This window comes from Polypterus senegalus, chromosome 1 (assembly GCF_016835505.1).
Source record: "Polypterus senegalus isolate Bchr_013 chromosome 1, ASM1683550v1, whole genome shotgun sequence".
Classification (NCBI taxonomy): domain Eukaryota; kingdom Metazoa; phylum Chordata; class Cladistia; order Polypteriformes; family Polypteridae; genus Polypterus; species Polypterus senegalus.
The window spans coordinates 168,797,617-168,823,022 of NC_053154.1; the positions used below are offsets into that span (position 1 = coordinate 168,797,617).

The following is a 25,406-nucleotide window of genomic DNA, read 5'->3' on the forward strand; positions in this document are numbered from 1 at the left end:
TTAACATATGGGCATACTGGGCAGTTGCCCAGGGGCCCGAAACGCATAGGGGCCCCATGCTAATCTATGTAGGTGGGGGCCCCAGTGCACTGCTTTGCCAAGGGGCTATAATGCTGTTAAGATGGCCCTGGCAATAGGCTATGACCATGAAATGATCGAAGGTCCCATCCTTCTATTGACAGTGTCTTGTATTATTTCTGAGCTTCCTAGTGCCAATGGTGATTATCACTTTGATATTTGACAGAGGAAGTTGATATATTTTTTGTTATATTCTTCTAACAGGTTTCTGGAAGGCCACATGCCCCCCTTCGTGTACAAGTCCCCTCCTCGTCTTTGTAAACTCCAAGAGTGGTGACAACCAGGGAGTGAAGTTCCTGCGACGCTTTAAGCAGCTGCTAAATCCAGCCCAGGTTTTTGATCTCATGAATGGAGGACCCCACCTTGGGTATGACACAGAACAGAGTTTAATGTATAGTGTCCATCTTTCCTTTAGAGGAATTACAGTTTATGCTATACAGCAGAGCATTTTACCCCAACCCCAGACATTATGGTCCCCTGTTCAGGAAGCTCAGAAAGTCCTTGCACATGAGTTCTGGATGGAAGTATATTCTGCATGTTTCAAATTGTTCACATGACTGTCCATCTGGAAACAGAGGTTTGTCCCATAGTCTAAAATTGTGTCATCAGGTTGATTTCTGACTCTATAATACTAGGTTAAGTGAAAAATAAATAAAGGCAATTTGAAAATTACATAGTAACCATAATGGAGATAAGCTGATGCAATGCAACATAACACATTTGCAATGGCTTATGGTAGTTCGAAAACGCAAAACTCAGTGGTCTAGTAGAAGCCAAGGCTCCGCTGCAGGATTGAACCAATGTTGAACAATGCTCAGTAGTGAGACTTCTTCGGACAGAGGGAGTGAAACCTGCTGAAATTTACTGATGAAAGTTGGCTTGTGGCAGATCAGTAAGCTGTTTGGGTATCCATCTTGTGTCAGCTTTATAGTACCCCAAGTCATCATGCAGTATGGCACGTGCAGATCCACAGCTCATATCCAAATGTGCACCAACAGTGGACAACGTAATCCATCTATCTTCTCTATTAAAGGCATTTGCCACGTCGATGTGGGCTTGTGTGCACAATTTTGATGGTCCACTAGATCCAGCTTTGTCGGTTATGCTTGTTGTTCCCACTTTAAACCTTTCACCCATTCATAAACTTTTTGTTGAGTCATTCTGTTTTGACTTCCATACTTAGACTACATTTTCCAGTGAATTTGAGTATGTCTCACTCTCTCAGCCCAAAAGAAAACTCTTACCAATAAGCCATTGCAAATGTGCTGTATTGTGTCAGCTTCTATTCATTGCAGTTACCAGGTAATTTTCAAATTGCCTTTACTTTTTAATTTATCCTCGTAGCTCTGTGTGTGTGTGTGACTTGGGATGATTTCACATCCCACCCAGGATAACATTCTACCTGTGCTTGGTCTTGTGAGAATGCTCTTTGGCTGTTTTGTCCCTGATCTGAAAAATATCGAGTTGAAAAAGAGATTAGCAAATGCCACATTTCTGCTACCATACAGTCAAATAACCATATTTTGAGCTGACCTTAATCAACTGTTTACCTTCATGCACTGATAAATGATTTTCTTTCTTAAGTTAGATTTGAGAATCAGACATTGTGTGGTTAAGAAAATAAAACATCAAATAGCATACATCTGTTTCAATGAATTATTTTTGCATCATGCCAGTATAACCATTTTTCCTTAATGTAAACATTTCATATTTCAACAGAAGGCCAAAACTTCCAGTGCTTCTTCTTTTGTGTTCATAATAATTTGTCATGAACACTTAATTTTTGTCTTCTTTGTGATCATTTTTTTTTTGTCCAGTGTCTCCTGACTAACCAGTATGAAAAAGTATATGATACGCCATTTAACTTGTCTTGATGTCTAGTTAGGCACAACGTCAAACTTTTTTGGGTTTTCCCCCTATTTGTGGCCCTCTGCACCTGAAAACATTCATTTTTAGCTTATTTTTGGACCATATTTTGTGCTGCTAGATGTCTTCAGCAAAAATGATCAGAAGGACCTGAAGTTTTGAATATCACATCGGCCAACCCCAGGCTTATGGAGTGTTGTTTCAGGGGTGCTAGGGTCAGTGATTATCGACCTCTGTCAGAGGGTGTAAAATGATAAATTTCTATTATAGTCGAGAACACTTAGACTTCGAACATTTATATTGAAACACACATTTTAATATTTCAAATATTTATTTGACACATCTGTTCTTGTTTATACTTTACTTATGAAGTAAATCATTATTTTTTTGAACACCTCAAATCAGGACAACTTATGCTAGTTCATACTTTATTTTTTGTTTGGCAAATGTGGTATTGCAGTTTTATAAAAAGCTCTTGAGTATGCTTTATAAAGTATGACAATCAGACAAACTTGCAGCCACAAGGCACAAAACAGGGGATTAGTCTTTACTGTAATTACTGATTTTTAACAGATGGCCTATAGATGGGCTGCTGCGTTGATCTGAAGGATGTACTGCTAGCGTTTCATAGAGCTGAAGCCATCAGTCCTGGAGAAAGCAATGTGAATTTGATATTTGCTGTCAAAACATTACTTTGGCCTATTTTTGAAGCCTCGAAAGTTATTGTTTGTAATTTTTATTTATTTACGTACATCTTGTGCTCTGAGTATTGTTAGCTGATGACATTTTCGAGCAACAATGTGTAGTGCCACTGCTGTGCAGTACTCCGGCACCAGTTGGTAATGTTGCTGGCACTATTTTGTGTTTAGTGTTTCTCACAATTTTATTAAAACGTATGACAGATGAAATTCTGCTCATAAACTGCATAAGCAAAAATAAAATGATTGTACATACTGTAGCAGAATGCCAGTGATTTGGGACTTTTCTTTTCTTAACTGGGTTTTATTGTTCTCCTTTCTTTTTGATTTTTAAGAAATTTTAATTGGACACAGTTACCTGGTTTGTCAATTGCCAGTCCCTCCTACTCAAGTAAAACAATTTTTTTTATATCAGTCTCCCAATACCGTACTCCATGCATATGACATAACTACTGTCGCTGCTACTATTGGCACCAATAGTAATCATCCATCCAGCTATATTCTAACTGCAGGGTCACGGGGGTCTGCTGGTGCCAATCCCAGCCAACACAGGGCGCAAGGCAGGAAACAAACCCTAGGCAGGGCACCAGCCCACAGCAGGGCACACCCACACACATACATACACACACCAAGCACACACTAGGGACAATTTAGGATCGTCATTGCACCTAACCTGCACATGTCTTTGAACTGTGTGAGGTAACCCACGCAGACACGGGGAGAACATGCAGGAGCCAGCAACACTACCCACTGCGCCACTATGCCGCCCTAGTAATCATTGAATTTTAAATATTAAAAAGTTAGTTTGTGTTTTGTTCCATTTCTAAATAACCTCCTCTTTACTTAAAGTGTACAAACCGCCTCCTGGAGTCATTTCCTTTTTTCTTTATCTCCAGATGTCACATTCCTCCTTTAATATCTGTGCTCTTTTCATTGATCTTGAATTTCTTACAAACAGTTGTGCTTGCTGAGTGGCTTCAGGTGTTAGAACATTACAACATTTTCAATAACGACAGTTAGTGGTGTTGGACTGGAGCTCCTTCCAGAGCTCGTTCTCAAGAGCTTTTAGGGGGACCAGCTGTCTGCTACCCTGAAATGGATACATGCCTTAGAATTATGGATGGGTGAATGGAATGGAGACCATTGGTTTTCCTTTTCATAAAGTCAACTTCTTGAAATTTCCTTCTTGTTAATTTCTTTGCTTGTCTTCTGCTTTTTCTCCCCCACAGCCTTCGCCTCTTCCAAAAGTTTGACACCTTTAGAATTCTAGTATGTGGTGGGGATGGAAGTGTGGGCTGGGTCCTGTCTGAAATCGACACCCTCATGTTACACAAACAGGTAATTTTCTAAGTCCTCAGCCTAAGGAGGTCACAGGCATTGGGCTCAGAGGTTTGTCTTATTAACTCTGGCCTAATGCCATGGTTATGCATTTGACTGTATTACTCTTATCTTTTTAGTGCCAGCTGGGTGTCTTGCCACTGGGCACAGGCAATGACTTGGCACGTGTGCTAGGCTGGGGCTCTGCATGCGATGATGATACCCAACTCCCACAAATCCTAGAGAAACTGGAAAGAGCAAGTACCAAAATGCTGGATAGGTGAGTGTGAATAGTACATTCTTTAAGGGCTAGCTACTAGTGTGTGCCTTGTGTAAATATATGGGTTTAAAAGAGGAATGAATGATCTGATTCCGGGATGAGGACAGGGTAGACTTTGTAGAAGATTCAGTTAAAAGAAGGCATTTAGGCATGAGATGAATAAGGAGTGACGAAGACTCTGCTCAAGATCTGGGAAATGTCTGTACGATATTAGCCAAAACAGACTAGACTTTGATCTTTTGGGATTTTGGGATTATAGCCTTAAAAAGTGTTTTTTGTTTTCCTTGTAGGTGGAGCATCATGGTTTACGAGACCAAGTTTCCCCGACAGCCTTCTTCATCCACTGTTACTGAAGATTATAGCGAAGACTCTGAGGTAATGGACTAAATAATTCAGACTAAAGCCTAACCCAAATCATTTCTCTATTTGTGTTTCCAATTTGGGCCAAAATTGTCAAGTTGCAGATGGTTCTTAAAGTCCTTTATTATAAGTCAAAAGTTAGACCATGCAGTTCAAAAATAAGTAGGCCCTAAAACTGCCCTGTCAGTTTATTTCATATGTGGCATTTCAGGGTCACCCTGAATTCTAAAAGTAAATGGGAAATCACCAGCCGGACAAAACATAGTGAAATACAAGAGAAACGATCATTTTCAATGGTCTATACTTGCTAGATGATTAGTACACCATGTGGGCACCTTTGGATAAATTACATTTTATTTGTGTACAGTGATCCCTCGTTATATCGCGCTTTGACTTTTGCGGCTTCAATCCCTCTCGGATTTTAAATGTAAGCATATCTAAATATATAGCACAGATTTTTTTCTTGTTCACGGATTTCTGCGGACAATGGGTCTTTTAATTTATGGTACATGCTTCCTCAGTTTGTTTGCCCAGTTGATTTCATACAAGGGACGCTATTGGCGGATGGCTTAGAAGCTACCCAATCAGAGTATGTATTACATACAGAGGGGACTGGGCGGTATCATGGTCTGGAATCCCTACAGATTTTATTTTTTCTCCAGCCGTCTGGAGTTTTTTGTTTTTCTGTCCCCCCTGGCCATTGAACCTTACTCTTATTCGATGTTAATGTTGATTTATTTTTTTATAATTATGTCTTTCATTTTTCTATTCTTTAATATGTAAAGCACTTTGAGCTACTGTTTGTATGAAAATGTGCTATATAAATAAATGTTGTTGTTGTTGTTGTTACATATTAAATAAAACTCCTCAATGATATAAGATATGCTTCCCGCGCGGTGCTTGATTGTTTGCTTTTCTATGTCTCTCTCACTCTCTCTGCCGGATTGAGGGTGGTGTGAGCAGAGGGGCTGTTTGCACAGAGGCTGTTTACCTAGAGGATACGGATGCTCCTCTACAAAATGCCGCTTTATCGCGGTGCTTCGGCATACTTAAAAGCCCAAAAGCACGTATAATTTTTTGATTGTTTGCTTTTCTCTCGCTCTCGCTCTCTCTCTCTCTGACATTCTCTGCTCCTGACACGCATTCTTTGAAGAGGAAGTTATGTTTGCATTCTTTTAATTGTGTGAAAGAACTGTCATCTCTGTCTTGTCATGGAGCACAGTATAAACTTTTGACTAAAGGGTGTTATTTCATGTCTAGAAGGCTCTAATAATGTTAACAGTGTGGGAGAGTTTATAAGGGCTTAAAATATATAAAAATAACCATACAAACATATGGTTTCTACTTCGCGGATTTTCATCTATCGCGGGGGGTTCTGGAACGCAACCCCCGCGATCGAGGAGGGATTACTGTACTCGCATATTACTATGATACTTTGTTGACATTGTCAGAAGACCATTATGTGGTGTTCTTGGTGTCAAATGACCATTATGGGTTTTGTGTGCTCCCGAGTGATCATTATATTCTGTAAGCACATGTCAAATGTAAAGTATGTTTCATATAAAGTTGTGCATTTAATACATTCTTGTTTATTATGGAGCTGGAGAGTGGAAACATGTTGACTATGCAAGTTAGGAACTTCATTTTACTCTTTACATATAACAATACTGCTACAGCTACTACTAGTATTTAGTTTGCTGTTTATTTTTGTGAGGAAAATTAGATCTTACCTTAAGTTGCTTTTTGTGGTGGTCAACTAAAAAATCAACACTGACCTTGCATTCGCCCAAAAATCTGACCAGGAGTTCACATGAACTCCAATAACACCTGAACACAGCATTACCCTCAAATGTTGCTGTTGTATTTCCATTTTGTGTCGTCATTTAGTGTATTACAGAGGTGATGCTTATTCTCTTATTAGTTTATGGGTTTTGTCATTTGTATTATTGTAATATTGATTCTTCTGTTTAATGTGGAAATTTAACTCTGTAAACTGATCTACTGAAAAGGTCGCTATTTAAATAATACTTTGGTGTGATTTGGGAAGTGGTTTAGTTGTTGTCAGCTCCTGACCTTAACTTATTTGAAAGTTACAAGTGATGCTTTTGCACCTCTCCAGTGAGTCCGCCTTTTGGCTGCAGTATGGAGAATACTCGATGTTATTGGTACAATGAAGGAGCCCTGATTTCCTATAAAATGTTGTTTTTTTATGTGTGTATTTTGCCTGTATACAGTGTTGATCACTGAAAGATAGAGTAGCCCATAACCTGAGCTTTATAAAAGCAAGCATTTATTGAAACAAGATAAATTTTCTTTAGAGATTTGATGCTTTATTTAGAGCAGACTTAGTGCTGTAGAATTTCCTTCCTGTGCTCCTTCTTTGTAGGTCCAGCAGATATTAGTTTATGAAGATTCAGTTGCTGCTCACTTGTCAAAAATCTTGACATCCGACCAGCACTCAGTGGTGATCTCCTCGGCAAAGTAAGTCCAAAGTTTCAATTACAACAATGAATTTTGCATGTTGTGCTTTTAAAATTTTAATTATTGAAAAGTACCCCCATAATTGTGAATTGGATTGAGCAGGTCTGAAGATGGATGGTTGAATGAATATTGAAAATTCAATGGTTTTAATTATCTATAATAATAATCTTCATTTGGATCTTGAGCTTTGTTTATCCATGAATGAATTAGAAGAAGAAGCACTAGATCGCACTAGAGAGACGGCTAAAACATAGGCACTGCATTAAGAATCTCCTCCAGGCTTATACTACTGAAGACTGTAGTACTCCAGTCACACGTCAAAACACAGACATTCAAACTAAACAAATTGTTGTGCTTTAAATTAACTAAAGAGATCTTCATTTAGATCTTGATCTTTGTTTGTCCGCAAAATCCACGCATTCGTAGACCACCTTTCAGTTTAGTACATTGTTACTCACGGATGTCAACATGTACCGGATTAACGAAAGGGGTGGTGGGCAGTTTTACGCTGGTTAGCTCCTGAGGCCTGGTTAGAGAATGAGATTGCCGAAGATAAAAGGTAAGTGCCTACGTAACATATGGATGAAAGAAAGACAGTGGGTAAATGAATGACAACGTAACAGCACGCTCGGAAATTATTATTGTTACGTTGTAGCCGGCGAGTGCTGCGCGTCTCACAGTTGTACCATGGCTTGCTCACATGTCAGTGAAGTGATCCCTATTTATGCTTTAAAGAGCCTGGTTACCTGTGTGTTCCCCTTTTATAACCATTGCTCCGTGTATATTGCCTTACTCTTTGGATTGCCACAAAACAACCTGCGAGATTGGAGAAAGGTTGAGAAGACATCGTGAGAGGAAACAATAGCGTCGTGAAAACGAGACGGACTGTGAATGGACAGTAGCAGAAATGCTCTCACACCACCACATAATTAGTGATTCCGAGTAGGCCGTTCCTATCGAATCAATGTCCAACGGTTTTCTTTTGTAATTTTGTTTCCCTTATAAAAAATCATAATGCAGTGCGACGAAGGGCCCAGTTCACGACTGGCAGCCGCGTTTAAACAGGGAGCCCTTCACAGACATGGCTAGTTACCTATACTTTATCACAGGCTACTTGAATGAGTTTAGAAATAAAAGCAAGCTGTAAAACCCTTAAGGACACTTGATTTTAACTATCCCTTTTACGCCTGTCTAGCTCAATGCGAAAAGAAGAAATCGTTCATATTCACAAAAAAAAATCATTTAATCTTCTGTCCATTCTCCAGTCCACTCCTGCCATAGAAGTTACATTAAAAAAACTTTAAAACCGCAGACCTCACCCAAATTGCGGTAGCAGATATCTCAAGTGTTTGTGTCTATGTATGTGGCAACGGCAGATTTCCTATTTTTCAGACTGGGTCCTTTTAATGTCTAATATACACTCGCTGAGCAAGTTATTACACGCACATGCTTATCCATGCCATTATGTAATCAGCCAATCATATGGCAGCAGTGCAGTGCACAACATCATACAGATATGGGTGAGGAGCTTCAGGTAATGTTCATATCAAACACCAGAATGGGGAAAAATGTTCTCATTGATTTCACCCATGGTATGACTTTTCTGTATTTCTGTAACTGCTGATCTCCTGGGATTTTCACACATAACAGTCTAGAGTTTACTCAGAATGCCATAAAAACAAAAAACATCCAGTAAGTGGAAGTTCTGTGGCCATAAACGCCTTAATTAGAGAGGTCAGAGGAAAATGCCTTGACTTTTTCAGGCTGACTAAAAGGCTACAGTAACTCAGATGACCATTCAGTTAATCTGTGGTGAACATAAATTCATCTTAGATCGAACAACACATTGAACGTCAAGGTAGATAGGCTGCAACAGCAGAAGACCACTTTGAATTCCACTCCCGTCAGTCAAAAACACAAAACTAAGACTGCAGTGGGCATAGGCTCACAAAATCTGGACTGTTGAAGACCAGAAAAATGTAGCCTGGTCTGATGAATTTGGCACTAACAGCATGAATCCATGCACCCAACAGTCCAGGCTGGTGGTGGTGGTGTAATCGTGTAGAGAATGTTTTCTTGGCACACTTTGGTCCCGTTAATGCCAACCAATCATTGCTTGAATCCCACAGTCTGTTTGAATGTTATCGCTGAACATGTGAATCCCTTCATGATCACAATTTACCCATCTTCTAATGGTTATTTTTGGCATGATATTGTACCATGTGACAATGCAAAATCTGTCTCAAAATAGTTTTATGAACATGAGAATAATTTCAATAAGTTCTTTGGCCTTCCCAGGCATCGGAACTGAATCCAATAGAACTTCTTTGGGATGTACTGGAATGGGAGATGCACAGCATGTGCTGACAGATCTGGAAGAATTGGGCAATGCAATTATGTCAAATTACATCAAAGTGAGGTTTCCAACATCTTGTGGAACCCATGCCAAGAAGAACTGAGGCTGTTTTGAAAGCAAAAGGAGCCCCTAGCTAGTATTAGTATAGTGTTTTTAAGAATTTGCTCAGTGAGTGTACAAACATAATTTTTACAATAGATTTCAAATTCTATTTTTTTATTTGATAAACTGAAAAAGTATACTGGCAGCAGCCACTACAAATATCTTAATACAGTCTCCTTCCTGGTAGTCTCAGTGTGACTTTGTAGGTGACACAATGCCAAATTGTTTTACAAAGCACAAATTGAGTTGATAAATTTTTTCCACATGCATTTTAGTATTTTTGTTTTTGTATGAAAACTGGTGTGTATCATCTCCCACACAGACTGAATGCAAAGCTCTTTGGGACATAACCTTTCATTCTCTGAAATGACAGTCCTCGGATTGCAATTAGTGTTTTGCCATTGATTCCATACTGACCTGTGCACTTCACCTGCCAGGGTGCTCTGTGAAACGGTAAAGGATTTTGTGGCGAGAGTGGGGAAGGCTTACGAAAAAACACCAGAGAGTTCCGAAGAGTCCGAGGCCATGGCCAAGAAGGTAAGATCAATGTAGAAGTTTTTTTTATTGAAAAGTTCTTCATGAGCAAAACTTCTGCCTTGCAGATGTTGTGTTCTGCAGTCAAAAACATGGCAAAATAATATTCAGGTCTCTATACAGAACCATTAAGCAGGCCAGGACCTTCACTGGCCAGGCCAGAAGAGACTTAAACCCAGGCCAGCTTGCCACATAGAACCACCTACAGTCTTCAGTCTAGCTAGATCCAGAGTGGAACAAACTGCCTTTGCACTTTCAAATATAAATATCACAAAATGCATTCAAATGTCCTACAAGTTAAAGGATAACGACAAATCTCTGGCCTGTAGACAGAAGGGCAGTGAAAAACCTTTATAATTGACCAATGTTTATTAACAAATTAGAAAATATAACTAAAGTGCTTGTTGGGATAAGCTGCAGCTTAGCCCATGACCCTGCTCGGAATAAACAAGTTTGAAAATTAATGTACAGTTGGGTCCATAAATATTTGGACAGAGACAACTTTTTTCTAATTTTGGTTCTGTACATTACCACAATGAATTTTAAATGAAACAACTCAGATGTAGTTGAAGTGCACACTTTCAGCTTTAATTTAGTGGGTTGAACAAAAAGATTGCATAAAAATGTAAGGCAACTAAAGCATTTTTTTTAACACAATCCCTTTATTTCAGGGGCTCAAAAGTAATGGGACAAATTAAATAACTGAAAATAAAATGGTCATTTCTAATACTTGGTTGAAAACCCTTTGCTGGCAATGACAGCCTGAAGTCTTGAACTCATGGACATCACCAGATGCTGGGTTTCCTCCTTTTTAATTCTCTGCCAGGCCTTTACTGCAGCGGCTTTCAGTTGCTGTTTGTTTGTGGGCCTTTCTGTCCGAAGTTTAGTCTTCAACAAGTGAAATGCATGCTCAATTGGGTTAAGATCAGGTGACTGACTTGGCCATTCAAGAATTTTCCACTTCTTTGCTTTAATAAACTCCTGGGTTGCTTTGGCTGTATGTTTTGGGTCATTGTCCATCTGTATCATGAAACGCTGCCCAATCAGTTTGACTGCATTTAGCTGGATTTGAGCAGACAGTATGTCTCTGAACACCTCAGAATTAATTTGGCTGCTTCTGTCCTGTGTCACATCATCAATAAACACTAGTGTCCCAGTGCCACTGGCAGCCATGCACACCCAAGCCATTACACTGCCTCCACCGTGTTTTACAGATGATGTGGTATGCTTTGGATTTTGAGCTGCTCCACGCCTACTCCATACTTTTTTCTTGCCATCGTTCTGGTAGAGGTTGATCTTGGTTTCATCTGTCCAAAGAATGTTTTTCCAGAACTGTGCTGGCTTTTTTAGATGTTCTTTAGCAAAGTCCAATCTAGCCTTTCTATTCTTGAGGCTTATGAGTGGCTTGCACCTTGCAGTGCACCCTCTGTATTTACTTTCATTCAGTCTTCTCTTTATGGTAGACTTGGATATCGAAACGCCTTCCCCCCTGGAGAGTGTTGTTCACTTGGTTGGCTGTTGTGAAGGGGATTCTCTTCACTATGGAAATGATTCTGCGATCATCCACCACTGTTGTCTTCCGTGGACGTCCTAGTCTTTTTGTGTTGCTGAGTTCACCAGTGCTTGCTGTCTTTCTCAGGATGTACCAAACTGTAGATTTTGCCACTCATAATATTGTAGCAATTTCTCGGATGGGATTTTTCTGTTTTCGCAGCTTAAGGATGACTTCTTTCACCTGCATGGAGAGCTCCTTTGACCGCATGTTGTCTGTTCACAGCAAAATCTTCCACATGCAAGCACCACACCTCAAATCAACTCCAGGCCTTTTATCTGTTTAATTGATAATGACATATCGACGGACTTGCCCACACCTGCCCATGAAATAGCCTTTGAGTCAATTGTCCAATTACTTTTGAGCCCCTGAAATGAAGGGATTGTGTTAAAAAAATGCTTTAGTTGCCTCACATTTTTATGCAATCTTTTTGTTCTGAATTAAAGCTGAAAGTCTGCACTTCAACTGCATCTGAGTTGTTTAATTTAAAATTCATTGTGGTACTGTACAGAACCAAAATTAGAAAAAAGTTTTCTCTGTCCAAATATTTATGGACCTAACTGGATGGATGGTTGGGCAAATAAGAATAGCTTAAAAGTCAATCCAGTGAAAACAAGTCCCAATACACCATCCACAAGCAAAACCAAATAACAGAAGTGAAAACGTCTGTAAATCAGAAATAAAAACTGAAAAAATATTTTCATAAAGACTCCTCTAACAATCTCAATGAATTACTAGCTTGATCTAGCTCTGACTTCCAGATAAAGGCAATGGGAGGACCTAGCAGTGAAGACGTGCAAGGGTTGCCTCACCTGCTGGGAATCCACTCACTTAACACATGGAATATGGGCATATTTATATGTCAGGTCAGGTCAGGTTGGGAAGCATGCACTGGTACAGCACATTGCCGCAACCACCACACGACGAAACAGTTCGTGGTACTGGTTGGCAACCCCATAGGCAGACACATGGTCCAGTTCCACCCTCCGGAAATGACCATCTATCTGACTCAGTGGCCTGGTTAAGCCTCTTGGGTCCTCAACAATGAGGATCCTGCGAGCCGGGTCACCCTCTGGGAATCGCGCCACATGGCTGTAGTGCTGTAACCCACACTTCCTCACAATGTAGGTAATGTGCCTCTTTCGGGACTCCATGAGCAACCGCTCATTCGACACAAAGTGAAACCAGCAGCAAAGAGACACAGTACCAGAGGAGTCCAGTCTTCATTTCAGGTCACTGGATAAGCATCCATGTCTCGCAACCATATAGCAGGACAGGAAGCACCAGGACTCTAAAGACATGGACCTTCGTCCTTTTGCATAGGGTATCGGTAGCGCCACACACCCCTTTCCAGTGACCTCATGACCCCCCATGCTCTCCAAATCTGTCTACTGACTTCATAGGAAGTGTCACCAGAGACATGAATGTCACTGCCGAGGTAAGTAAACCTCTCGATAAGGTTGACACTCTCTCCGCAGACAGACACACTGCTGATGGCTGTGCCTAAGAGGTCATTAAAGGCCTGGATCTTGGTTTTTATCCAGGACACTCACAAGCCCAGACTCTCATACTCCTCGCTCAATCTTACTCAAGAGTAATAACGATGACACAAACTCAAGTTGATACACAACAGCAGAGGCATACATTTAAAGTTTGTCTGTGCATATGTAGGCTTCTTGAGGATAATAAAATTGGGCACTGTGGGCTGCTGGCTCCATGTACTCATTTTAGGATCAACAGCAGGCCTTGGTCAGACATGCAAGTAATTTCACTGTACCTTCTATATGTGACAATACTACTACAACTAATACATTTTGATAGATTAGTGATGGCATTTGCACACATTGTTTCTATTGTGTGCATTATCAGAAGGTATTAAAATCATTCTGTTTAGGTCTCTGAACTTTTTATTCTAACTTGATTAGCTTTGGATGTAACTTTTTTATATGTATTGATCTATTTCAGTCAAGCAGTAGTTGGAATTCAGTATGACTGTGGCCTTAGGCACAAGGTAGAAAGCTTTCCCATAAATTGGTATGTGTATGCACATTCTCAAATCCATGTAGATTTTAAGTTTAGCCTTTTGAATTTAAAGTAAATTAGAACCTTTTAGTATAGTACATGGAGAACAGGCAGCAATTATTGCTCCATCCCATTTAGCTTTTCCTTTTGATATCAACAGTTTAATGAGGTTAAGCAAGTCTGATCTAGTAAATGAATGACCAAATTTGCATAATTTAGGAATATAGTGTCAAATTGGAAAGCACCATACAGCAAAGATTGCCAATGGAATCAAATGCAACTCTTTGTTGTAGCACTTTAGAGGTTGAAAAATAGATTGTTAGGACTGCTTATATTAACATTAGGATTAAATATGGTGTGGTAGATAGGGGGCACTCTCGCTCCCTTGAACCCCTGTCCACGACTCCAGACACCAGGTAAAAGTCCTCAAATCGACTTTATTTTGTTTCCACAGTGTACAAAGCACACTCTCCTCCACAATACTCATATAAATCACTAATACTAATCACAAATACACAAATAACCAATCCTCCAGCTCCCAGATGCGTTGCCACCCTTCCACCCAGCTCAGCTCGCCGTCTGGGAGCTCCCACAGTCCTTTTATATCTCCTGACCCGGAAGTGTTTCTGCCCAATAGTCCACAAGTCCTTATTCCTTCCGGGTCAGGGTAAATAGTCCTTTTCTTCAACCCAGAAGTCCGTCGCTCTTCCTGTGACGAACCTCCGGGTCACAGGGCACGAAGAAGCCCTTGGTCCTCCCTGCAGCTCCCTCCTGTGGCCCCCATGGCATCCAGCAGGGCTTTGCATAAAAACTTCAATGTCCATGATGCCCTGCTGGTCTTCTTGGGACCTCCACGCTGCAAGGAGGGCTCCACCTGGCGGCTTGGGGGTATTGGCCAGGATAAATGGCCGGCCATCCTTCACAATGGTGTCACTAAGGATTTTAAGGGTAAATGTTTTTAGAATGACTTTAAATGATCATGTCACAAAAAACCTGTTTTGATACGGTAGTTTGTACCCCACATACTTTCCGGTATATTGCATTATTTTAAAACTTTTCAAGAGGTCTCTCAAGATTCAAGTTCTCTCAATGATTCAGGTTCTTTTCTAAACTAGCCTTCTGCCATTCTTAACCCTACAGTGTAGTGTCCTCAAGGAGAAGCTGGACTCCCTTCTCAAGACGCTCAATGACGAGTCTCAAGCCTCCACTTGCCTTCCCAGCCATCCACCCACCATTGCAGAGGAACAAGAGGATGGAGAGGGGATGCAATCACCTACCAGAGACCACCCCACTCCTCCCCAGATTCCATGCCCTTCTAGAAGTCCCCAAGCCATCTTTAAACCACGGGAGCAGCTCATGTTAAGAGCCAACAGCCTGAAGAAGGCCATCAGGCAAATCATTGAACACACGGAAAAGGGTAGGTGGATTCACTGGGAATAAAGAATTGTGTATCCATTGTATTTGACAAAACTTGTGTAGCCATTGTCCTTAAAATAATGGAGTACATCCACAACTCTCTCTTAGCACCCTCCTGAAACTAATATCTATGTTACAGTAAAACAAGAGCAAAGGAATTTGGTAAAACTTGGGACTTTGGTGTACAGTAAAAGTAACCTTTGAATCCTGATTTATAGATGAGCTGATATAGTGCAAAGGTTTGTAAGATGTGGAAATGTGATATGAAGGGATAGAGAAATGGTAGTGAAAAGCTTGAAATCCCAAAGTTATTGGAGTACTCTGTGGGTCTTAGTTTCAAGAAGCATTTGTGAACTTTAGTATGGACATTGGAACGGAACACAAACCATGACTCGTAAATTAATGTTAAATAATTAACCAACATTCAAACTGTACCAAACTACAAGCCGAAAATAAATAATAGCTCATTATGCGATCTGAATCAACCCGTTTGGATCTGCGACCCAACACAAACCAGATTTATTAACAAGTATGTCTTGTAAATTTGTGCTTCATTGTAAATTACAGAGGCCTATTTAAATGTTTATGGCAGCAAACATTGTTTTGTTTGCTATTATTCCAATTCTAAGACAAATTATGAAAACTTAGTGTGTCTGTATTGAAAAAGATGTTTCTAACCTAGTACTGTATCTAGTTTACCTTTCCCTGGTCAATTAAGTAGAACCTTGGATGTATATGAACTAGTCATTTAATATGCATCATTATAAACCATTATTTTGAATATGTAGATTTATATGAGGTTATAGTCTATTCAAAGTATTTTTCAAGTCAAAGTTATTTTTTCCACAGTCATGGTACACATTAAATTTGCTTTCTTGATTGAGGCATTTATTTTCATTTGAAAAGGTACCATGTTTCTTACTGTTTTATATGTAGCTTAACTTGTTTAGTTGGTAGTGGTTTTTAATCTCATGTCTTCCGGGAGAATGAACATAAGAACGTTTCCGATACAATGTGTGCCAATGGTGACCAGCACTAGACAACAGTAAACGTATCAAAAATGTCCACAAAAAAAATCTCATGTTACTCGTGTTGCATAATCAACACGTCCAGTCATCTAGTGGTATGTTCACAATGTACAAACTGTAGACAGAGGTCTTCAGTGTGCCACTGTGATCTGTGAGAGCCTCTAATGAGCTTATTCCCAGGGAACATGCACCCTCTGCTGGATATCCAAACACATACTTTTTGGTAAAATATCCTTATATATAATTTGATACTATCTGTATGTATGGTGTTCAAGTCAATATCCCGTATGTATGGTGTTCGCGTCAATACCCCGACTCAATAGAAGTTAGAACCATGCAATGGGACTGTGCCTCTGTAGGTAGAACATAACGTGGCAAACGCGGATGCAGTATTGCATGATTGGCTAAGAATGTTTGAATGCTTCAGTGACACCGCTGGACAGCCGAGTATAGTAAGTCAGTGTTGGTTCGAGCAGATAACAGTAAGTTCGGTTGGTTTTTGGAACATTGGTTTGGTGGGACATACTTTCCAGGACTAACATCGTCGACTGACTTAAACCCTTTGACAGCTCCGGAACTGTAAGTAATTTAGAACATATCACCATTTGCTTGGTATGTCAAAATCTCTTTCGGCAGTTCGGTTTTGGCATCCGTCCTTCTGACATCTATTGGCAAACTGAGCAATGACGGCTGGGTACTAACAACAGTCATTGTTTAAATTTTAGCCGATCTCAGATCTAAAATGACCATGCCAACATACAGGTGCTGGTCATAAAATTAGAATATCATGACAAGGTTGATTTATTTCAGTAATTCCATTCAAAAAGTGAAACTTGTATATTAGACTCATTCATTACACACAGACTGATGTATTTCAAATGTTTACTGTATTTCTTTTAATTTTGATGATTATAACTGACAACTAATGAAAGTCCCAAATTCAGTATTTCGAAAAATTAGAATATAAATTAAGACCAATGCAAAAAAAGGATTTTTAGAAATGTTGGCCAACTGAAAGGTATGAACATGAAAAGTATGAGCATGTACAACACTCAATATTTAGTTGGGGTTCCTTTGGCCTGGATTACTGCAGCAATGCGGGGTGGCATGGAATCGATCAGTCTGTGGCACTGCTCAGGTGTTATGAGAGCCCATGTTGCTACGATAGTGGCCTTCAGCTCTTCTAAATTGTTGGGTCTGGCGTATTGCATCCTCCTCTTCACAATACCCCATAGATTTTTCTATGGGGTTAAGGTCAGGCGAGTTTGCTGGCCAATTAAGAACAGGGATGCCATGGTCCTTAAACCCTAGGTACTGGTAGCTTTGGCACTGTGTGCAGGTGCCAGGTCCTGTTGGAAAATGAAATCTGCATCTCCATAAAGTTCGTCATCAGCAGGAAGCATGAAGTGCTCTAAAACTTCCTGGTAGACGGCTGCGTTGACCTTGGAACTCAGAAAACACAATGGACAAACGGCAGCAGATGACATGGCACCCCAAACCATCACTGACTGTGGAAAATTTACACTGGACTTCAAGCAACGTGGATTCTGTGCCTCTCATCTCTTCCTCCAGACCCTGGGACCTTGATTTCCAAAGGAAATGCAAAATTTACTTTCATCAGAGAACATAACTCAAGCAGCAGTCCAGTCCTTTTTGTCTTTAGCCCAGGCGAGACGCTTCTGACACTGTCTCTTGTTCAAGAGTGGCTTGACACAAGGAATGCGACAGCTGAAACCCATGTCTTGCATACATCTGTGCGTGGTGGTTCTTGAAGCACTGACTCCAGCTGCAGTCCACTCTTTGTGAATCTCCCCCACAGTTTTGAATGGGTTTTGTTTCACAATCCTCTCCAGGGTGCGGTTATCCCTATTGCTTGTACACTTTTTTCTACCACATCTTGTCTTTCCCTTCGCCACTCTATTAATGTGCTTGGACACATAGCTCTGTGAACAGCCAGCCTCTTTAGCAATAACCTTTTGTGTCTTGCCCTCCTTGTGCAAGGTGTCAATGGTCGTCTTTTGGACAACTGTCAAGTCAGCAGTCTTCCCCATGATTGTGTAGCCTACAGAACTAGACTGAGAGACCATTTAAAGGCTTTTGCAGGTGTTTTGAGTTAATTAGCTGATTAGAGTGTGGCATCAGGTGTCTTCAATATTGAACCTTTTCACAATATTCTAATTTTCCGAGATACTGAATTTGGGACTTTCATTAGTTGTCAGTTATAATCATCAAAATTAAAAGAAATAAACATTTGAAATACATCAGTCTGTGTGTAATGAATGAATCTAATATACAAGTTTCACTTTTTGAATGGAATTACTGAAATAAATCAACTTTGTCATGATATTCTAATTTTATGACCAGCACCTGTAATTATTACTTCGACTCTGATTAGAGTCGTAAAATACCGTCTGTTTTGAAAATTTGTTTGCCGGAAAAAATCAAATGAGATACGCTGAAGAGCTGAGTTCAAGCTCTTCAATACATCGGCCGAAAAGGTCTATTTTAAGCACAAATCAGTGCCATGATATCAAAATCATTTCAAGTACTTAAAAAAACAAATAATTCTTTGCAGAGAAAGTATGGGTTTCACAAACGTAGAATTTGTAGCCCGCTTCAATCGGGCTCCCAGTCGCTAGTTGTTAAATAAATAATTTCACAAAATTAAAGTAGTCCACAAAAGTGAAGCTTTTTTATACAGGATCGCACTTTTGAACTGAATACCCGTCTCTTGACAAATGCAGGATTCTCTGCCTCATTCAAGTAATTGTCCTTATGGGAAAAAGTGAGTGACATAAACTCATAGATGAATGTCCTGTTGGCCTTCAGTTGGGATGTTCACATCTCACATAAGCACTAGAAGCCGTAACTTCAAGCATGGTCAGGGCAACTGTGTTGAGGGCCTACTGGCGCCGAGACCTCTATTAATTTAAGTTTGCCTCTCAATATAGATTATTAAAAACATGCTTATATACATATTTTTAATTTATGTGTTTCACATAACAACCATTTACATAGGAAGAAATAAACTGAATAAAAATTACTATTTGACAAAAAATGTAAAATGCAAGTTTTCCTGGACCGTACTACACAGCAATTTTGATCACCAACTGCTCAAGAAATTCAGCTCCCAGGTTCAATTAATGGCGAGTTCTTTGGTTTGACATTTGCCTTTGTATACTGTGTGTGTGTGTGGTGGGCTGGCACCCTGCCCGGGGTTTGTTTCCTGCCTTGCACCCTGTGTTGGCTGAGATTGGCTCCAGCAGACCCCCGTGACCCTGTAGTTAGGATTTCGATGGATGGATACTGTATGTGTGAGCTTTAATCTAACAACAGCACACATCAGCCTTGATGTAGTTTTACTTTATCAACAGAGAAATGTTTTTCTAGCTAAATCGTGCATAATTGGTGTAGAGAGTGCATTAACAACATCATTTAAGTGGTCTTCTTAGCTAAACTGCAGAAGACTCGCTCTTTAATGTTTATGCCTACATTTATTTATTTATGGATTGATTGATCGATCTTCCCTTCATTGCTCTGTATACATGGGCCCAGGTGCTTCTGGGAGCTGCCTTGACAGATACAGCCTCTGCTTGGCTTTAGGATTATGAGGCAACAGTGTTAACCTGCAGCATTGCATCATGCAGGATGTAGCTCTCTTTACTCAAATCTCTTATGTTTGCACTCTCAGGCATATTTGTTTTGAATCAAGAATACTGTGAGTTTGCTTCCACTTCTGCTGCACACCCCGACTTCAGAACATCACGATTACCACAATAATTTTGATTGTTTTTTTTTCATTGTATTTTCATATCTGAGAAGGAGTATTTTTAAAGCATTTTAGTAGAAAGTTGATGTGGCATTAAGCAGCTTCAGGCACATTCAGAAAATAGTATCAAGAATTTGTGATAAAATGTATTACTTCCAGTTTTCTTTTGTTTTCATAACAATGTGTCTGAAAAGAAGGTGGCTTATTTTCAGAGATCAAAGCCTTTGCCACATCAAAGTGAACATATTTGGTACAGTTATAAGCCTTTTATTGTGTTTGTATCAGGGTCCTGGAAACTCCATTATAAACTGCTAGAACAGAGTTGTTTTTAATTTATAACAAATGCTTTAATTAAGAACAAAGTTTCACTGGCCAAATTAATATATACTATGTTTTTGTAAAATGGGCGGCATGGTGGGGCAGTGGTAGCGCTGCTGCCTCACAGTTAGGAGACCCGGGTTTGCTTGTTTGCATGTTCTCCCCGTGTCTGCGTGGGTTTCTTCCCACAGTTCAAAGACATGCAGGTTAGTTGGATTGGCGATTCTAAATTGGCCCTAGTGTGTGCTTGGTGTGGATGTGTGTGTCCTGCGGTGGGTTGGTGCCCTGCCCAGGATTGGTTCCTGCCTTGCGCACTGTGTTGGCTTTGATTGGCTCCAGCAGACCCCCGTGACCCTGTGTTCAGATTCAATGGGTTGGAAAATGGATGGATTTTTAAAAATTCTTTCTTAATGATAAAATAGCATCTAATACCATGCATGCCCTTTGAACCTCTTTCTTCTTCAGTACTCGTGTGTCATCCCAGCATTATTTGCTGTCACTTTTGCTTCAGCTCTAACTGACTGGCATTGGCTTGCTTTCTTGACATGTAGTGGGAAGTCAAGCAAAATGACACCTTTTATTATTTAACTAAAAGGATTACAATACGTAGGCTTTTGAGGCAACTCACGCCGCTTCTTCAGGCAAGATGTAATGCCAATGTTTTTTTCAGTTATTTTTTTTTTTTTGTTGGGTGGGCTTTCTTTGCATCCCAGGTGTTGTCAAGAACTTTCCAGATCCGTTGAGCATTTGCCAAAAGTAAGCAATTTGCTCAAAATATCCAAACTCAATCATTCCCCCTTTTGCAATGCCTCTATGTGTTTATTACCCTATTTTTTTCTTCTTCGTTTAAGTAACCAATTTTGCCTTCATGGCATCACTGTTTTGGTAATGATGCCAAGAGTACTGCAGGATTTTCTATTAGAGAAATAGGGCAAAGGCCATTGTTTTCCCTCTCTGTTCAGTGTGGTCAAACGAGGTATGACACCGATACAAAGGATAAATGTTGGGGTGGAATAACACCAAAATAAACAGACGCATGATGGAGTTAAAACAGAACAAAGAAGTGTAGCCTGCACTGCCGTCTCTGTAACTTTAAGTAAGCTTGGGTGTGCAGTCTGGCTTTGGTCAAGAGCTTTCTGTTCCTCAACTGGCCCAAGTCCAAAATGAGACCCAAGCATCTGGGAGTATCCTGTCTGCAGTCATCCGCAGATAGTATTTCAAGGCCCTGTTTTGTCCATTAAGGAAAGGCTTTCTTACTGCCACTCATCCTGTCAGACCTGTATCACAAAGTCTCCTGTTCACAGTAGAAACAGAGACTTGCTTTTTTCAACCACTGATAAGCTGTGCTTGAAGCTGTTGTGCTGTGAGGTGCCTGTCACGCAAGCTGGTGACACTCAGAAAGTTGTCACCTAATTGGGATGTGACTTTGGGTCTTCCTATCAGAGATTCTTCCAGTTGCCTTTCTTTGGATTACGTAGGCCACCGTACTCACTGACACTTTGATTGTTTTGCAAATTCTCTAAATGAAAGGCCTACACTTCTAAGGGTAAGAATACTTTGTCTCATTTCATATATTAATTCCTGTTTTCTTGCTATTAGCACTGGGATATTGTCCAAGTAGTACTTCAGAGGGTGTAGTAATGAAGTCTGTTAAAACTCTGCTTTAAGACTGACTGAAGGTTTTTAAGTAATCCACAGATGTTGGGACACCTGTGTAAATGGTTTGCTTCAACTTGCAAGGCTTAATTTACTTTAACTAATGCAGAACATCTGGAGGTTGTAACCTATTAGTTGTTCCCTGAAGAAGGCCCATTTGTAATATATTTGTAATATGTATCATGGTGGTGCAGTGGTTAGCACTGCTGCCTCACTGCTCAGATCACATGCTTGGTCACAATGAACAATTCAGAACTGTTGGTAGACTTTTCCTATCACTCAGGAACACTTAAAAGACCATTTCTCCATTATAATCCACTCAAAAGTAGTTCAGTTCCTCGTTCCTCATTGTCTTCAATGCATTATGGTGAATATTTCCATGATTTCAGCAGGGTTTGATTATCACTACCTTGGAGTTATCTTGGTGGTGGGGAGATTGGAGTTCCTTTTTACTGCAGTGAGGAGAGTGTTCCAGGATTTTAAGCCCTGAAATAAATCAAATTCATTTCACTTTAAGAAGCGCCATCTATAGAAGTTAAGTAGTTCTGCCTTAAAATTATTTACCCAGGAAATACTGGGTGCAGCTGTTAGTATTGACATAAAAGATGAAACATAAGGTGGACACACATTATAACACAGAAAGAGTTTTTTTTTTTTATAAAGAGGTTTTTGGAATTCTTTTGATTTTACAGACTTTTTCATTTTGTGTTTTACTATTTAGAATTTTAGTGTGATGTCGTAAAGAATTCACCCTTATATTACACAACTGTGGATGAGAGAGAGCTAAACTGTGAGGCTGCAATTGTTTCCGTTTTCCTGAAAAGCTTTTGCTGTGCGGTGTTGCATTTGTTACTTTCTTTTTGATTACAGAATGTTGCTTGTGCTCGAGTACACTCTTTGTCTTGCCACAAGATCCTCTGTATGTAGTGCCGTCATCCTCGGCTCGCTGTCAAGCTCTTTGCTGTATCCTCAGTAACACCACAGGGAAAGCTTGTCTCTGATATTCCCTTGGCTTCTCATTCTTTCAAGATTGGGCTCAATCACTGACACAGGGTTTAATCCTGGGGGAGCAGATCTTAGAGCTATGTTCAGAGTGTCCGCAGCTCCAATGCTTTTAGAAAAGTGGATTCAACAATTAATGAAATTACTTTCCTGCTCCTAGGAGAATGGCCCTGCTTTCTGCCCCAAAGAGACAGATGAAATGTTGCACCTAGGTTTTAAAGGGAGGTGTGGGCTCTGGTGACTGGATGATAGCATCTTCCAGTTGCACATTTAATGTCTGCTTATAGTTGTGTTGTTTTGTCCATAAGAGTGAGTCAGAGCTCAGCTTGTAGTTACAAGATTAAAGCTAATGTCCTATTAGTCTAAAGGAGTCCCTGTAGACATGTCGGCTCCTTCTTGATTGACACGTCTTTTTATCAAATAAAACTCAAAGCCTGCTAGCCACATGCTTATAGAACTGCTGTTTAGCCACTTATTTAAGAATTCACTGTAGAATGTAGGTGGCTTTCTCCATTTCTGACAAGTGTGCTGTCTGAAGAAGTCTTGTGTGCAAATGAAAGCCTAGCAAAATGTGGCAGTGCCATCTTTGTCCTATACGTTTCCACACATCTACCTATCTAACACAAGTTGAAATTTAAGTGATCAACATAGACCTCAGCGTTATCGTTTGCAGTACGCCGTGCAGTGCATATGTCTCTGTTACTCGCCATTCAGTATGGGATTCGTCAAAGTAGTGTTAATGTTTGTGATGTACCATCTGTTGGAATGACAAATGTGATGCATTTTATTACTAAAAATGTTTGAGGCGCACTTGTCTTTTAGAATAATTGAGAAAATAGCAACTAGGCAGGCACACAATCAGACAGACAGACACTTATCCTTTTATTAAGGTGGATTCATGTTTTTGTTCGTTATAGCTGTGGATGAGCAAAACACCCAGACACAAGAGCAGGAGATCTTCACACTGGTGAGCACATCTGAAGACGAAAACAAAAGTGAGGAAAAGCCATCCCAGGGCGTAAATCTCGTCAGCATCACGAACAAAGGGCGGGCACCAAGAAAAGGTGAGTCACTGCTCCTATTGCATTAAAGTGTTGCCATCCGTGGCCCATCAAGGACAATAAAACAGTTGTGGCTGCCCCACTCCGGTCACAGATATCGGCCTTGTGTTCCTCCAGCATCCAAATCTCCATGCGAGAGGCTGATTGGCAAAGGAAGTCTGTCAGTGGGCAGCTCTGCATCACTTCCTGCCCAGACAGGAAACCGGGACAGCTTACCGATGTTGAACACGAAAATTCTGTATTCAAGTAAGGCTGTTGACTCTTTTTTAACCCCTTCTTTTTCTGTTTTAACAAAAGCCAGCGTGTATCTTAAGCACAAAAAAGACATGCTTCGAAAGATGTTCTTATGTGTTGCATCTTTTGCCACTTCTCTGTCCTGTGTTGCCATGTGACAAAAAGCTTTTCCTGATTCCTTCCGCTCTAACAAGTTCTTTAAAAAATGATCTGGAAATTGTGCAACAAATAATGGGGTGACTGACAATTACCTTTTAGAAGTACCAAACTGCCTTCGTTTTAAATTTGAACTTTACTGTATATAGGCAGTTCCATATTTTTGACCCCTCTTGGTTTCTTTTCCTTACTTTTATGCACTTGGAAGCAGTAGCAGTGTTTTTGCCCCGTACACATGAGTACAGTACAAAACCTCACTGCTGTCCCGCGCCATGACAGTCCAAAATGTATTAAAGTACATAACTTCACAATTATAAACCTTTTGAAACAAATCAGATTGTTAATGTTCTTAGCTTTTAATCAATACACAGATATTGTTGATCTGCTTTTATATTGAACAGGAGGTAGGAGGAAGGGAGAATAAACTTTGGTCTTGTGACTTCTCAAGCATGCAGCCCAATTTCCTACTGATATTAATAAAATGAATAATTTTCAAATAACCCATTTCCAATAATGTGAATTCTGGTGGCTTAGTTAATTACGGACAGAAATAAGATTAGCTTTGTAGTGTTCTGGTATGCAATAACCACATGTCACATGCAGCAAAGATGTATTTTGAAAAGTTACTTTTGCATTCTAAAATATTTTATTCCAAGATTTAAAGTATTTCATGGCATCAGTATTGAGTTAATGAAAATAAAGAGATGGCCAACAATTCTTCAACTCCATATGCCTGTCCTTCATTTCCCTAAAATCAGACACTCTTACAAACCAGTCAACCCAAACAAACTAGACGCACTCCACATACCCTACCAAAGCTAAAACTGACACAGACTCACTAAGCACAGTCTAAGTCCACCCATGTGGACAACAAGAGACTGAAGAAATGGAAGTGAACGTGCACCTTCAGCTGACCTAAACAGATCACGGGAGCCTTCACTATCATCAGCATCACACAACTTGTAGAGGATCAACATGAAATCAATGTCTTTACACTTCCAGCCTGGCAGAATGCCTTGTACCAGAAGTTAGCAGCCAAAGTACTGAAATTTAATGCAATTATTATATATTCATCTCTTACTTATTTATATTTATGTCAATGCTTTATAAACATTCAGTA

At 40.0% G+C, this 25,406-nt stretch overlaps 1 protein-coding gene across 8 annotated transcripts in view; it reads left to right on the forward strand.

Moving 5' to 3' along the window:
* LOC120535065 (diacylglycerol kinase delta-like) overlaps positions 1-25,406 on the forward strand; it is a 135,936-nt gene that overhangs the window by 76,760 nt on the left and 33,770 nt on the right. For 7 of the 8 annotated variants that reach the window (XM_039762600.1, XM_039762619.1, XM_039762610.1 and 4 more), the window contains 9 exons: positions 283-445; positions 3,872-3,980; positions 4,100-4,239; positions 4,530-4,614; positions 6,986-7,080; positions 9,976-10,075; positions 14,787-15,063; positions 23,753-23,899; positions 24,014-24,142. In XM_039762600.1, coding sequence (XP_039618534.1) covers positions 283-445; positions 3,872-3,980; positions 4,100-4,239; positions 4,530-4,614; positions 6,986-7,080; positions 9,976-10,075; positions 14,787-15,063; positions 23,753-23,899; positions 24,014-24,142 — 1,245 coding nt within the window. The remainder of the gene's footprint in view (positions 1-282; positions 446-3,871; positions 3,981-4,099; positions 4,240-4,529; positions 4,615-6,985; positions 7,081-9,975; positions 10,076-14,786; positions 15,064-23,752; positions 23,900-24,013; positions 24,143-25,406) is intronic. The other variant, XM_039762627.1, reaches the window with a different exon arrangement.